Source organism: Eleutherodactylus coqui, chromosome 7 (genome assembly GCF_035609145.1).
Source record: "Eleutherodactylus coqui strain aEleCoq1 chromosome 7, aEleCoq1.hap1, whole genome shotgun sequence".
NCBI lineage: Eukaryota > Metazoa > Chordata > Amphibia > Anura > Eleutherodactylidae > Eleutherodactylus > Eleutherodactylus coqui.
The window spans coordinates 211,693,920-211,710,425 of NC_089843.1; the positions used below are offsets into that span (position 1 = coordinate 211,693,920).

The window sequence follows — 16,506 nt, forward strand, 5'->3', positions numbered from 1 at the left end:
CACCAAAATGGTCATTATAGACGTTGCTTTGTGTACAGGGGCACCGTCATGCTAGAATAGGATATGGCCTTCCCCAAACCATTGCTGCAAAGTTGGAAGCAAACAATTGTCTAAATTGTCTTTGTATGTTGTAGTATTAAAGGGGTTGTCCCGCGCCGAAACGGGTTTTTTTTTTTCAATAGCCCCCCCGTTCGGCGCGAGACAACCCCGATGCAGGAATAAAAAAAAAAAAAACGGCCAGTACTTACCCGAATCCCTGCGCTCCGGCAACTTCTTACTTACCTAAGTAAGATGGCCGCTGGGATCTTCACCCACGGTGCACCATGCGGTGCACCGTGCGGTCCATTGCCGATTCCAGCCTCCTGATTGGCTGGAATCGGCACACGTGACGGGGTGGAGCTACGAGGAGCAGCTCTCCGGCACGAGCGGCCCCATTCAGAAAGGAAGAAGACCGGACTGCGCAAGCGCGTCTAATCGGGCGATTAGACGCTGAAAATTAGACGGCACCATGGAGACGGGGACGCCAGCAACGGAGCAGGTAAGTGAATAACTTCTGTATGGCTCATAATTAATGCACGATGTATATTACAAAGTGCATTAATATGGCCATACAGAAGTGCTGAACCCCACTTGCTGCCGCGAGACAACCCCTTTAACATTATCTCTCATTTCAGTGGCCACAACAGTGGCTCAGTGGGAAGCTATGATGAAAGAAACATAGTAACATAGTATGTTAGGCCCATCCAGTTCAGCCTGTTTCCACCTCCCAATGTTGATCCAGAGGAAGGCAAAAAAAACAATGAGGCTGAAGCCAATTTAACCCATTTGGGGGAAATAAATCCTTCCCGATTCCATAATGGCAGTCAGAATAATCCTTGGATCAACGTTTTGAAAGTTCCCACCTGACTCCAAGACCTGGATCAACAACCCCGCTGATTATTTAATGTCTATATCCTGTAATATCGTAGCGCTCTAGAAGGGCATCTAGTTCCTCTTAAACTGCTCTTTGGATTTTGCCATCACCACGTCCTCAGGCAGAGAGTTCCACAGTCTCACTGCTCTTACAGTAAAGAACCCCCTTCTGTGTTGGTGATGGAACCTTCTTTCCATATTTTAATCTGCAATGTGTTATGTGGACAAACTACAGTCTTTGTATATATGTGTGTGTGTGTATGTGTGTTTATATATATATATATATATATATATACACACACATATATATACACATACACACACATATGCAGTAGAACCTTTGCTAGCATTGTTATCTACTAAGGCCGATTTCGAGTAAGGCCATTTTTTTTAGCCAAACATTTGTCTCTAGCAACATTGGTCGCCTCTAATAACACTGGCGTGTGGCGGCCCACGTGATCTCCTGCTCAGCGTCTCCTCCTGCTGCTGCTAATGTAACCCGCCCTTCTCCATCATCAGCGACAGGTAATACACTAGTACAGTACTGTACAATTGCACTCCAATGTAACAGCACAGAGAACACAGTGATAAAGCTGAGGACAGATGATGTAATGTAGTACAGCTGATGTGACCCGCAGTCCCATGTAACAGCACAGAGAACACAGTGATAATGCTCAGGACAGATGATGTAATTTAGTACAGTAGATGTAACCTGCAGTCCTATGCTACAACACAGAGAATACAGTGATAACGCTCAGGACAGAGGATGTAATGTAGTACAGCTGATGTGACCTGCAGTCCTATGTAACAGCACAGAGAACACAGTAATAAAGCAGAGGACAGATGATGTAATGTAGTACAGCAGATGTGACCTGTAGTCCTATATTACAGCACAGAGAACACAGTGATAAAGCGGAGGACAGAGGATGTAATGTAGTACATCAGATGTGACCTGCAGTCCTATGTAACAGCACAGAGAACACAGTGATAAAGCTGAGGACAGATGACGTAATGTAGTGCCGCAGATGTCACCTGCAGTCCTATGTAACAGCACATAGAACAAAGTGATAAATCTGAGGACAGATAATGTAATGTAGTACAGCTGATGTGACCTGCAGTCCTATGTAACAGCACAGAGAACACAGTGATAAAGCTGAGGACAGATGATGTAATGTAGGACAGCTGATGTGACCTGCAGTCCTATGTAACAGCACAGAGAACACAGTGATAAAGCTGAGGACAGAGGATGTAATGTAGTACAGCAGATGTGACCTGCAGTCCTATGTAACAGCACAGAGAACAGAGTGATAAAGCTGAGGACAGAGGATGTAATGTAGGACAGCTGATGTGACCTGCAGTCCTATGTAACAGCACAGAGAATATAGTGATAAAGCTGAGGACAGAGGATGTAATGTAGGACAGCTGATGTGACCTGCAGTCCCATGTAACAGCACAGAGAGCACAGTGATAAAGCTGAGGACAGAGGATGTAATGTAGTACAGCAGATGTGACCTGCAGTCCTATGTAACAGCACAGAGAACACAGTGATAAAGCTGAGGACAGAGGATGTAATGTAGTGCCGCAGATGTCACCTGCAGTCCTATGTGACAGCACATAGAACAAAGTGATAAATCTGAGGACAGATGATGTAATGTAGTACAGCTGATGTGACCTGCAGTCCTATGTAACAGCACAGAGAACACAGTGATAAAGCTGAGAACAGAGGATGTAATGTAGGACAGCTGATGTGACCTGCAGTCCCATGTAACAGCACAGAGAACACAGTGATAAAGCTGAGGACAGATGATGTAATGTAGTACAGCTGATGTGACCTGCAGTCCTATGTAACAGCACAGAGAACACAGTGATAAAGCTGAGGACAGAGGATGTAATGTAGTACAGCTGATGTGACCTGCAGTCCTATGTAACAGCAATGAGAACACAGTGATAAAGCTGAGGACAGAGGATGTAATGTAGTACAGCTGATGTGACCTGCAGTCCTATGTAACACCACAGATAACACACAGTAACATGTTCAATAACATGCTAAATGCTCCTTTATTCTTTACAGTAGTCTTTTATATTCATTTATTATTGTTTTTGGTATTAAAGACCATATTTATTCTCCATTAAATGTGGTTTGGTGTTTTTTGGAATGTCTAGAACAAATTAATTGGATTTACATTGATTCCTATGGAAATAATTACCTCGAGTAGCAACGGTTTCAGGTAAAGCCGATTAGTTTCGGACAGATTACCAACGTTAGTAGAGATTTTACTGTCTACACAAACTGTATCTTGTATGTATATATATATATATATATATATATATATATATATATTTATTCATTTATACACACATATCTGCAGAAACTGTATTCTATCCACATAAGGCCCCCTGCACACGGGCGGAAATTCCGCGGCGGAGTTTCCCGCAGAATTTCCGCCCGTGGAAGCTGCCATAGGATTGCGTTAGAAAACGCAATCCTAGGCAGACGGCCGCAATTTGTCCGCGCGAAATCACGTGCAGAAAACAAACCGCGGCATGCTGTATTTCTGCGCGGGTCTTGCACAGCCCCGCACAGAAACGCCACTGCCCGGCCGCCGGCTCCGGTCTTTGCATGCACTGGCTGCCTGACAGCCGGCACATGGAAGATCCGGACCCACTGGAGCAGGTGAGTGCCGCACTGGTCTCTGCAGGCGCTCGGGTTGGGTCCCGCGGCGAGAATTCTCGCTGCCGGATCCGACCTGGCCGTCTGCAGGCGGCCTAACACTTTGAAGATTAAAGTATGCATTCTTGTTCTACTCACCATTGTCTGGAATTGTGGAAATGTAGTTTTCTTAAAGGAAAATCGCTAGTCGTATATATATGCAGTAAGTCAAAAGTTTGGACACACCTTTTCAGTGCATGTTTTTTCTTGTTTAGTTTTTCTTAAGTTCTGCATTAGAAATTCGTATTAAATACATGAAAACTATGAAGGAAGACAAATGAAATTAAGAAATGAACAAAAAAGTCTTAAACCAGAATATGTTTTATATTTAAGATTCTTCAAATTACCCCCTTTGGCTTTGATGCCGGTTTGTATACTCTTGGTATTCTGTCAGTCAGCTTCATGAGGTCGTCACCTAGAAGGATTTCAATTAACAGGTTTGTCTTATCAAGACTGTGCCTTCTGAATGTGTTTGAGACCATCAGTTGTGTGGTGCTGAGGTCGGGTTGGTACAGAGTCCCATACAGTCTACAGCCCTATTCAGCTACTGCTCTAATTCACATTAGGGCAAGAACCACTCAACTAAGTGAAGAGAAGTGGCAGTCCATCGTCATTTTAGGACAAGATGACCAGTCAATCCGGAAAATTTCAAGAACTTAAAATGTATCTTCAAGTGCCATCATGTGAATCCAGCTGCCTGATTCTTCTCCTTCCTGTGAGGTTACGTACATTTGGTTGGCAGTCTTCCAATGAACTTACGTCACAGCTCACAGGCCAGCAGGAGGACTGCCTATCTTCTTCAGAGATTGTTCATGCAAGCTGCCTCTGAAATAGATTACAATTCCTTCCTAGGCAGTGAAGCTACAGCACAGGGATGTGACCTTCACTGACCCAGCAGGAAGGAGTTTGTGATAAGCAGCCCTCATAACAAGCTGGGCCCAGCCTGCAGTGAGTTGACCTGGGGCACTTGAGAAGCTCAACCAGGAGAAGATGTAATAAGGAGACAGACAGGGAAGGAATAGGTGAGTTTAGATAATTTTTTTTTAATGACAAAACCCCTTTAAGTCGAGTTACTGCAAAGAAAACCACTACTGAAGAATATGGAGAAGGAGAGGAGAAGTGCATGGGCAAGAAACACCAGGAATGGGCATTAGACCAGCAGAAATCTGTACTTGGTTTGATGAGTCAAAATTTTCAGAGTTTTGGTTCCAACCGCCATGTCTTTGGGAGATGCAGGAAAGGTGAGCGGATGGTTCCTACATGTGTGGTTCCCACCATGAAGCATGGAGTGGAGGGGAAGGTGTGATGGTGTGGGGGCTTTACTGGTGACCCTGTTGGTGATTAATTCAAAGCACACAACCAGCGTGGCTACCACAGCGACATCCCATCCCATCCGGTTTGAGCTTACTGGGACTGTCATTGGTTTTTCAACAGAGCAATGACTGCAAATACACCCCCAGACTATGTAAGGAGAGTGATGGAATGCTGCGTCAGTGACATGGCCTCCACAATCACCCGACCAAAACCCAATTGAGATGGGCTGAACAGCACTGTCACGGAAAAACAGCCAAAAAGTGCTCAGCGCCTCTGGGAACTCCTTCAAGATTGTTGGAAACCCATTCCAGGTGACGCTGATTGAGAGCATGCCAAGAGTGTGCAAAGCTGTCCTCAAAGCAAGAGGGGGCTACTATGGAGAATCTAAGATCTAAAACATAGTCTGGCTTAACATTTGTTTACTACCTAATTCCATATGTGATGCTTCCTAGTTTTCATGCCTTCAGTATAAATCCACAATGAAGAAAAAAAACAATAAAAAGCATGGAATGAAAAGGTGTGTCCAAACTTTTGACTGCTACTGTATGTATAGAAAGACAGCAACCAATAATTTTACAATATAGTACGGCGGGTAAAAAATGCCCAAACAATTGCTAATGAGAATATAATGCTAATTCATTAATTTTTGAACAACATGAAAGTTATAAAAACACAGTATTGATGGTAGCCATGCCGTATAAGCTTATAAAGATGTGTGCCTTTCAGAGTAACAACTGTCTGAATACTCTTATTAACCCTTTCCAATCCACTGTCTGACGTCTGAAGACATTATGATTTAAGGCTGTACAGCTCCGATGTTGGAAGACGTCCGTCAGAGTTCTCTTACTGTATATTGCCAGCCTCTCTGCTGTCTGAGCCTATCCAACGTGTCACCTCATGCAGTACTGGCTTTAGCCAGCAGATAGCGCCATTGTATAACAGCAGAAAAAGAGTAAGCCCCCTAGGAAAACCAGGATACAAATTGGATTGGAAAGGGTTAATTCTCCTTGTGGGCCTGGTGCCTCCCACATGTGTGAACAGGCCTGCAATGAGAACCTGCAATATGAAGGCCCTCTAGAAGTTGCCACTTTTCGTCTCCTGTCCATTTCCGCCAACAGTAACTGCCACAAACCTGTTCAATTCCGCAGGTTTCCAGAACTACTACGATGCCTGCTCTGAAGGACTGAAACAAGCAAGTCCACACTTAAAATTTGGTGGCCCAGGAGATTCATGCCACTCCCCACCAAAATCGCCTATGTGTTGGGGTCTACTGAGTCACTGCTATAACGGCACCAACGTCTTCACTGGGGAGCTGGGGGTGAGACTAGACTACATCGCTCTGCATAAGAAGGTTCGTTCTGTCATCCAAAAACACTAATATACTAATATTGGGATGCGTTAGGCTCTATTCACAGCCGCGTTACATTCGCCTGTTTCGTAATGGATGGAGGAAAACGGGATCCCTGCTGGGAACTGACTCATCATATGATGGGATCGAATGGTGCCAGACAGACCCCATTGAGTATATTGGGGTCCACGTGGCTTCAGCCATGCCATTCGGCATTTTCCCAGACTGAATTGTGCAGCACGCTGAACGATTTTCGGGATGGATCCTCAGCAAGAGCTACAATGCAGATGGGAATAAAGCTTTTATATATATATATATATATATATATATATATATATATATATATATATACATTTTTCATATATTTTCTGCCTTTTATTGGTCTGAATAGATTTTCAGCTGTCATCTAATTAGCTTCTAGGTATTTAAAGGGGTTGTCTCGCGGCAGCAAGTGGGTCTATACACTTCTGTATGGCCATAATAATGCACTTTGTAATGTACATTGTGCATTAATTATGAGCCATACAGAAGTTATAAGAAGTTTTTCATTTACCTGTCCCGTTGCTAGCGTCCTCGTTTCCATGGAGCCGACTAATTTTCGCCGTCTAATGGCCAAATTAGCCGCGTTTGCGCAGTCCCAGTCTTCTTCTTTTTTCAATGGGGCTGCTCGTGCTGGATGCCGCCTCCGTGTAGCTCCGCCCCGTCACGTGCCGATTACAGCCAATCAGGAGGCTGGAATCGGCAATGGACCACACAGAAGCCCTGCGGTCCACCGAGTGAGAAGATCCCGGCGGCCATCTTCATCAGGTAAGTAAGAAGTCACCGGAGCGCGGGGATTCAGGTAAGCGCTCTCCGGTGTTCTTTTTTAACCCCTGCATCGGGGTTGTCTCGCGGCGAACGGGGGGGGGGGGGGGGTTTGAAAAAAAAAAACCCCGTTTCGGCGCGGGACAACCCCTTTAAGTTCACTCTAGAAAATTTTTGTCAAAATGCTTCATTTCACTAATTTTGTTTTACTTCATCTTTTTGATCAAAAGTCCTTAAAAGAACCTATCACCGAAAGGACCACAAATCATAAAACTTAACTTTTATTAAATTTCAATATATTAAAAGGCGAACCAAACGATTTCTATTGTGACCGCGGTCACACTAAACTAAAAACCATAGGGGTTCATCTATTGACAACGTGGTCCGTAGTGGTCCGTCACAGTATTTGCTATGACAGTATCCACTGCTGGTACCACTGATAATTTAGAACAGCGATAATTCGCTAGACCCCCGGATGAGCAATGGTTATATTGGTGGCTTCGAGTCTCGAATGCTACTAATCTGATGTTCAATTCTTTGCCTCCACTGTTCTGTGCTGCCAAACTTTTCCCTGATGTGGTTTGCCACACTTGTCTTGTCCCCTCGATTTATGTTCCCTATATGCGCTAAAACTCTCCTGCGCAGCTGTTGGGCTATTAGTGACAGAGATTATCTAAATGGGCATCAGTATAAAACAGAGCCTAGTGAATGACATGTGGTTATAAGGCGAGGGATAGAACCACACAACTCTTATCTCCTATTTACAGTTAGGGCCAGAAATATTTGGACAGTGACACAAGTTTTGTTATTTAGCTGTTTACAAAAACATGTTCAGAAATACAATTATATATATAATATGGGCTGAAAGTGCACACTCCCAGCTGCAATATGAGAGTTTCCACATCCAAATCGGAGAAAGGGTTTAGGAATCATAGCTCTGTAATGCATAGCCTCCTCTTTTTCAAGGGACCAAAAGTAATTGGACAATGGACTCTAAGGGCTGCAATTAACTCAGAAGGCGTCTCCCTCGTTAACCTGTAATCAATTAAGTAGTTAAAAGGTCTGGGGTTGATTCCAGGTGTGTGGGTTTGCATTTGGAAGCTGTTGCTGTGACCAGACAACATGCGGTCAAAGGAACTCTCAATTGAGGTGAAGCAGAACATCCTCAGGCTGAAAAAAAAGAAAAAATCCATCAGAGAGATAGCAGACATGCTTGGAGTAGCAAAATCAACAGTCGGGTACATTCTGAGAAAAAAGGAATTCACTGGTGAGCTTGGGAACTCAAAAAGGCCTGGGCGTCCACGGAAGACAACGGTGGTGGGTGATCGCCGCATACTTTCTTTGGTGAAGAAGAACCCGTTCACAACATCAACTGAAGTCCAGAACACTCTCAGGGAAGTAGGTGTATCTGTCTCTAAGTCAACAGTAAAGAGAAGACTCCATGAAAGTAAATACAAAGGGTTCACATCTAGATGCAAACCATTCATCAATTCCAAAAATAGACAGGCCAGAGTTAAGTTTGCCGAAAAACACCTCAAGAAGCCAGCCCAGTTCTGGAAAAGTATTCTATGGACAGATGAGACAAAGATCAACCTGTACCAGAATGATGGGAAGAAAAAAGTTTGGAGAAGAAAGGGAACGGCACATGATCCAAGGCACACCACATCCTCTGTAAAACATGGTGGAGGCAACGTGATGGCATGGGCATGCATGGCTTTCAATGGCACTGGGTCACTTGTGTTTATTGATGACATAACTGCAGACAAGAGTAGCCGGATGAATTCTGAAGTGTACCGGGATATACTTTCAGCCCAGATTCAGCCAAATGCTGCAAAGTTGATTGGACGGCGCTTCACAGTACAGATGGACAATGACCCCAAGCATACAGCCAAAGCTACCCAGGAGTTCATGAGTGCCAAAAAGTGGAACATTCTGCAATGGCCAAGTCAATCGCCAGATCTTAACCCAATTGAGCATGCATTTCACTTGCTCAAATCCAGACTTCAGACGGAAAGACCCACAAGCAAGCAAGACCTGAAGGCTGCGGCTGTAAAGGCCTGGCAAAGCATTAAGAAGGAGGAAACCCAGCGTTTGGTGATGTCCATGGGTTCCAGACTTAAGGCAGTGATTGCCTCCAAAGGATTCGCAACAAAATATTGAAAGAAAAATATTTTGTTTGGGTTATGTTTATTTGTCCAATTACTTTTGAGCTCCTAAAATGTGGAGTGTTTGTAAAGAAATGTGTACAATTCCTACATTTCCTATCAGATATTTTTGTTCAACCCTTTAAATTAAACGTTACAATCTGCACTTGAATTCTGTTGTAGGGGCTTCATTTCAAATCCAATGCGGTGGCATGCAGAGCCCAACTCGCGAAAATTGTGTTACTGTCCAAATATTTCTGGCCCTAACTGTATGATCTGTATAGGAGATAATGAGCGTGCAGAAATAATTCTGATAGCTGTGGCCTTTAAGTCATGTGTGAACTGATAGTGCATCAGCATGAGATTAATGATGCAATAAGACAGTATTAAGCAGTATACCGTGACACTTTAAATAAAGGTGATCATCTCACGCTGATACTACCTATAGGAGAGTTCATATACAGGACTATCAGATCAATATATGGGTTAATCCCCACTGATGCATGTAGATAACTACAGAAAGGACAGTGTGTCACCAAAAACATAATATACACTGGAGAGACCCTACCCTTTAATATGTGGACTGATCCCCATCAGTGTGGTTAGACACTTATGATAATCAGAGGAGAGTGTGGTACCTAGATAAGGGTGCACAATAGAAATAGAGGAAGTTGTTTCCTTGAAAGTGACACATACCCTCATAAGGCACTCCATCTGACATTTAAAGGGGTTGTGCCGCGCCGAAACGGCTTTTTTTTTTTTTCAATAGGCCCCCCGTTCGGCGCGAGACAAACACAAGGGATGGGTTAAAAAAAAAAAAAGTTTAGTACTTACCCGAATCCCCGCTCTACGGCGACTTCTTACTTACCTTACCAAGATGGCCGCCGGGATCTTCACCCACGATGCACCGCGGGTCTTCTCCCATGGTGCACCGTGGGCTCTGTGCGGTCCATTGCCGATTCCAGCCTCCTGATTGGCTGGAATCGGCACACGTGAAGGGGCAGAGCTACGCGATGACGCGTAGAAGGGGGCGGAGCCAGAACGCAGCTCGTGCCGAGAACCAAGAGAAGGGAGAAGACCCTTCTGCGCAAGCGCGTCTAATCGGGAGATTAGATGCTGAAATTAGACGGCACCATGGAGACGGGGACGCCAGCAACGGAACAGGTAAGTGAATAACTTCTGTATGGCTCATAATTAATGCACAATGTACATTACAAAGTGCATTAATATGGCCATACAGAAGTGCTGAACCCCACTTGCTTTCGCGGGACAACCCCTTTAAGTGTGCAGGAACGTGACGGTTGAAAAATAGGGATACACGATATATATTCTGTCCTCGGAGTGACATGCATGATCTTATTATATACTATCAAATAGCCGAAGTATCAAAGTTTGCCTGCACAGAACAGTGGAGGCAAAGAATTGAACATCAGATTAGTAGCATTCGAGACTCGAAGCCACCAATATAACCATTGCTCATCCGGGGGTCTAGCGAATTATCGCTGTTCTAAATTATCAGTGGTACCAGCAGTGGATACTGTCATATCAAATACTGTGACGGACCACTACGGACCACGTTGTCAAGAGATGAACCCCTATGGTTTTTAGTTTAGTGTGACCGCGGTCACAATAGAAATCGTTTGGTTCGCCTTTTAATAAAAGTTAAGTTTTATAATTTGTGGTCCTTTCGGTTCAATTGTTTAATTAAAGGATTAACTGCTACGGTGACAGTAAAAGTCCTTAAAAGAAAAGTAAGTATATATTGTTTTGCAATTAAAGCTATGCATGGTCTGCACAATGTGAATATATGTACGTTCTGAATACTTTGGTCTTTCCTACCATTTAGCCTCCAAGCTGCTCCCGCTGTAAAGCCATCCACCGCTATCCCTTTATCTGATTGCCCTCTTGTGGTCGAACTGTGACACTGCATTGTCCCTGAAAATAATGCTTTGTGTTCTAGGGTGGAGGAAGCTCCTATCGTATCTTGGAGCAAGAGATTGACACTGTTAGTGAAATTCAACAGCACTTTCCGCAGTTCAAGCCGGTTCCTATATACAACGATGAGGCGGACCCTCTAGTAGGTTGGTCCACACCACAGGCTTGGAGGGCTGATGTTACATATGCAGCTATGGTAGTAAAGGTATGACCATTTATGTCATGTTTATTATACTGTGAGTAATAGAAGTAGTAGCTCTCTCCTTATCTGAAATGTGTACAATACATACTAGGGGCTATGCAGTGCCATTGTACCACCAGCCTATTGTTATCAGGACATTGGAAAGATCCTCTAATTTAAAGGGGTATTCCGGGACGTCTTATTATAATGGTACTAAGAAGAAGAAGCTCTGTTATACGGGGTGATTCAGACAGCAAGACCAACCAGAATATCTTCTGAACAAGAAGAGGTACAAGTAGGAAACACTGTAGAGCACTCAGATGGGTGGAGGACAACTTATTGGCACTATGGTGGTGCCTGTTGACCATCTTGGTGGCAGCTGTCTTGGATTCGGCTCAAGAAACTTCAATGGAAGGCGAGTCATATGATATATAATTTAAGGGCAGAATTTAATGAGAAATTGCCAATACATGTAACCATTCTCTAGTTGTAGATGATGTCATGTTGAGTATTAGTAAAGGTACCAGAAGATGCCATTAAAAATCCAGGACTGAGCTGAGATCTTCCTGATGGCTCTTGTGGTGATCGAGGCTTTCACTCCCGAACACCCAGGAAGACGGACAGTGAGCGCAGGAACCGTCAGGAAACTCATTCAGAAGTTTAGGGAAACTGGTAGCATAAACTGGTCGTCCATGCTCTGCTTCTGTGCTAGCTGTTTTCACAAAGACTCCGTAGAGAAGCACCAGGAGACTGGCATTGGAGCATTGTGTGGGTCAACCAACTGTTCAGGACCCCCTCAAGACACACAAGTGACCCCCATACAAACTGCAGCTGCAGCAGAGGATGTGTGAAGTTCATGCGCTCCCTGGCTATCCTCCTGAGTGTTCTTTATTGAAAGCCTCGGCCGTCTTCTGTAAACGTCTGTTACCGACTATCAGGATGATCTCAGTTCTGTCCTGGATTGCGAATGGAATCTTCTAGTACCTGAAAATACACATGATTGGTGTTTTCCATACCACATAATCCAACTTTATTAATCCTCAACATGACATCATCCATAACCTGAAAATAGCTGCATGTAATTGAGAAAACGACTTCACCTATCAATTTCTGATGACATTTTGCCCCTAAATCTAGTATACCTGACCCCTTTACTATTGAAGGATTCTGGGCCAAATCCAAGAAGCTGCCACCAAGATGGTCCACAGGCACCACCATAGTGCCGACATGTTTTCCTCCACCCATCTAAGTGCTCTATAAAGTTTCCTACTTGTGTCTTTTCATTCAGCAGATATTCTGAGTGGCCCTGTGTATATATTATACTAGCTTATATACCCGGCTTCAACGAGTTAATTTGGTACTGGTGTTTTTCTGGTGTTTACACGGAAAATCTTATGAAGTCCTGGTTACTTTAGAGACACTGAGGAAAAAAATATGTTCACCATTTTGCATGGTTCTTTGTGTTACCCAGAAAACACCACGGGGAGGTAACCATGCAATGTTTCCTTTATATAAAATGACATCAGGAAGTGAGAGAATTAGATTACGTATGTAAAATTTCGACGCTAATTCTTTGGCGCTTAGAATTGAATATTCGAGTTGGGACCTATTAACTTTTTCATATTTATGACATAATCAATGCTTGTGCCAAATTTCAAGTTTCTACGACATCGGGAAGTGAGAGAATTAGATTCCGTACGTAAAATTTGGACGCTAATTCTTTGGCGCTTAGAATTGAATATTCGAGTTGGGACCTATTAACTTTTCCTATTTCTGACATAATCAATGCTCGTGCCAAATTTCAAGTTTCTACGACATCGGAAAGTGAGAGAATTAGATTCCGTACGTAAAATTTGGACGCTAGTTCTTTTGCGCTAGAATTGAATAATCGAGTTGGGACCCATTAGCTTTTCCTATATTGGACATAATCTATGCTTGTGCCAAATTTCATGTTTCTACGACATCGGGAAGTTGGAGAATTAGTGGCGAGTCAGTCAGTCAGTCAGTCAGTGAGAGCTTCCGTCTTTATATATATATATAGATACCTGCTTGCCTATCTTTGTGTTTGTAGCTCTTAGTAAATGGCGCCCTTCACTTCTAATGTTTGCGTATATTTTTGGGTCGTCCACTGACAACATGACCGTTGCATTGACTTCAAGTGCTGTCCGTGTCCGCTGATGTATTATATCAGCGGACGGGGCTGGAAGGAGACAGCGGTGCTGAGCATGCACAATACTGCTGTGCTGTGACCGCTGTGTATCTGACCTCGGCCCATGTATCCTACCCGGTGATGGCTGCAGTAATAGTGAGCTAAACCTATTGTCATTATAAGCAGTTCTATTGCTGTTTCAGAAAATATAGTCTCTCTGTCACTTTCTTTCCATGGAAAATTGACATTTGAGTGATTGTCGGTCAAGCGATTTTCTCCCTCTCTCCTTCTCTCACCCTCCATAAAAATTGCCATTGAAGGGGAAGTCAGGCAAACAATTCTATCTCTCTCAAAATTGCCAGTTGAGTGTTGGTCTCTCTCTTCAAAAATAAATTTAAATTTCAGGAGTTGTCAGTCAAGCGTTTGTCTCTCCCTCTAAAATTGCCATTTGAGCGGTTGACAGTCAAGCGATTGTTTATAATATAAGAGGCCACTCCATTTATTTACATTTCAAAGACATGGAGTCCTTGCTTGTTTAGATGCAAAGTCTTGTTACTTCTACTTATATTTTAGGCCTTGTTATAGGCAATTGATTGACTGGCAACCGCTCAGCTGATTGGGAAATGCAAATTCATGCCAAAAGTATCTGTAACACGACTTTGCATTTCCAAAGCCTTGAGCGGTTAACAGTCAAGCAATTGCCTTTGGCATTATCTAGAATATAAGCAGGCGTAACACAAAATCCGCTTTCTAAAGCATTGAGCGATAGTCACTCAAGCAATGTCCTCAAGTAGTATCTGAAATATCAGTAACCATAACATGAATTTTACATACTCCTATAGGCAATTGCTTGACTGGCAGTCGCTTAATGCTTTGGAAATATGAATTCATGTTACAGTTACTTGAGGCGCTACTATAGGCTCAACTAACAATCGCTTTACTGTCTGAAAATGACCTTTGCTGAGGCAAGAATGGAAGTCTATCTCAGGGCAACGCCTTAGCTCTTTCATGGGGAAAAGTTTCATTTTCTTAGTCATGTCATTTGGAAGATGGAAGAGATTTCGGCCCGGATCTTAGGGTAGTTTAATCAGGGTCAACACACGGTGGGCATGAAAAGGGCGCATCACACATGGTTATCAGTGATGACACATAACACCCCACATGGCTTCATCCCGTTTCATACTGGGAGTTTGCCATCTCCGTATCGAAATGTTCTGGTGACAGCCGTCATCACTTCATCAGTATCATAAACACTAGTGAGATCGGAGCGAGCTGATCGTGTGTGTAGGGGGCGGGGCTTAGCAGTCATGAGGTCTGGGAGGAGAGTATCACACTGTATGGGATGCAGCCAAGGGGATTATGGAAAATGTAGTAGAAGCAGCAGACAGAAAGTCTATGACATGGATGCTTATTTTTTCATTTTATCTCCCCAAAAAAACAAATAAAAACGATTCGTAAAGCTGTATGTACTCCAAAATGGTACCCATACAAGCTACAGCTTGTCACGCCAAAAATAAGCCCTCACAGAGCTCCGTCCATGGAAACTAGAAAAGTTACAGGACTTTGAATGCAGAGATTTAGAAAAGAAAATAATTTTTTTTTAAAAGGGGGGAAAAGTACAAAAACCTAAAAAAAATTAATAACCGACCTGCAGAAAAAAATGTATTGTGTCATTCATGCTGCATAATTAACGCTGTGAAGAACAAAACAAAAAATCTGTGGCAGAATTGATGCGTTTTCTCTCCCTGCGATCATAAAAAACAATAATAAAAGTTTTACAATATAGTCTATGGAACCGAAAATGGCACCAATAAAAACTACAGTTCGCCACGCAAAAAACAAGCCCTCATACGGCCGCATCGACGGAAAAATAAAAAAGTTATGGCTTTTGAAATGAAGATGAAAATCCGCCTAAAATCGTTGTGTCCTTATGCCCAAAATAGGCCGTGTCCTTAAGGGGTTAAAGTCGTCTTATATCTCCCTTTGACATGAAGTACGACGTGGTGCCAATGAGGGATACAGCAGTTTGCGTTAATATTTCTCATGGTGATATTAGGGCGGCCTCAGAAAGAAGGGAATTTGTAAGAAGTTAAACTTTATGTCAGTAGATTGTTTGAGTAACAACTAGAGATGAGCGAACGCGTTCGTCCGAGCTTGATATTCGTGCGAATATTAGGGTGTTCGGGATGTTCGTTATTCGTGACGAACACCATGCGGTGTTCTGGTTACTTTCACTTCCTTCCCTGAGACGTTAGCGCGCTTTTCTGGCCAATTGAAAGACAGGGAAGGCATTACAACTTCCCCCTGCAACGTTTAAGCCCTATACCACCCCCCTGCTGTGAGTGGCTGGCGAGATCAGGTGTTCGCCTAATATAAAAGTCGGCCCCTCCCGCGGCTCGCCTCAGATGCGGTGTGAGTTAGATGAGGGACAGTGCTGTTTATACCGGAGCTGCTGTAGGGAAAGAATTGGTAGTTAGTGTAGGCTTCAAGACCCCCCAAAGGTCCTTATTAGGGCCACTGATAGCTGTGTGTTGGCTGCTGTTAGCAGTGGGATTTTTTTTTTTCTCAAAGTCGCCTCTGCAGACCGTTGCACCTGGCATTAGGGACAGAAGTGCTGCATAGGCAGGGAGAGTGTTAGGAGTGAGTGTAGCCTTCAAGAACCTCAACGGTCCTTTCTAGGGCCATATTTATCCGTGTGCAGTACTGTCCAGGCTGCTGTTGGCTGTGCTGCATTTTTTTTGGGCTTCTCAAAATCGCCTCTGCAGAGCATTCCACCCTCCATTGATACTGCAGGGAAAGAATTGTATAGGCAGGGCGACAACACAGTTATTATTCATAGAATATACGCAGTGCTGCCTGTTGGTGGGAAAAACCTGAAAACAAATCTATTTGTCCAGCCTCTGTCCGTCCTAACGCCTGTGGACACGTGTGAGCTGCGTGAAAAACATTGCTAAATCATACGCACCCAGCTACGCTTTACTGCTGGCTTCGCCATTTGCTTTCCTTAAT

At 43.6% G+C, this 16,506-nt stretch overlaps 1 protein-coding gene across 2 annotated transcripts in view; it reads left to right on the forward strand.

Annotated features, from left to right (window-relative positions):
• The window catches only part of IDUA (alpha-L-iduronidase), a 131,875-nt gene that overhangs the window by 79,208 nt on the left and 36,161 nt on the right, over positions 1 to 16,506 (forward strand). For both annotated transcript variants that reach the window (XM_066574323.1, XM_066574324.1), the window contains exons 6-7: positions 6,085 to 6,287; positions 11,193 to 11,372. In XM_066574323.1, the coding sequence (XP_066430420.1) occupies positions 6,085 to 6,287; positions 11,193 to 11,372 (383 nt within the window). The remainder of the gene's footprint in view (positions 1 to 6,084; positions 6,288 to 11,192; positions 11,373 to 16,506) is intronic.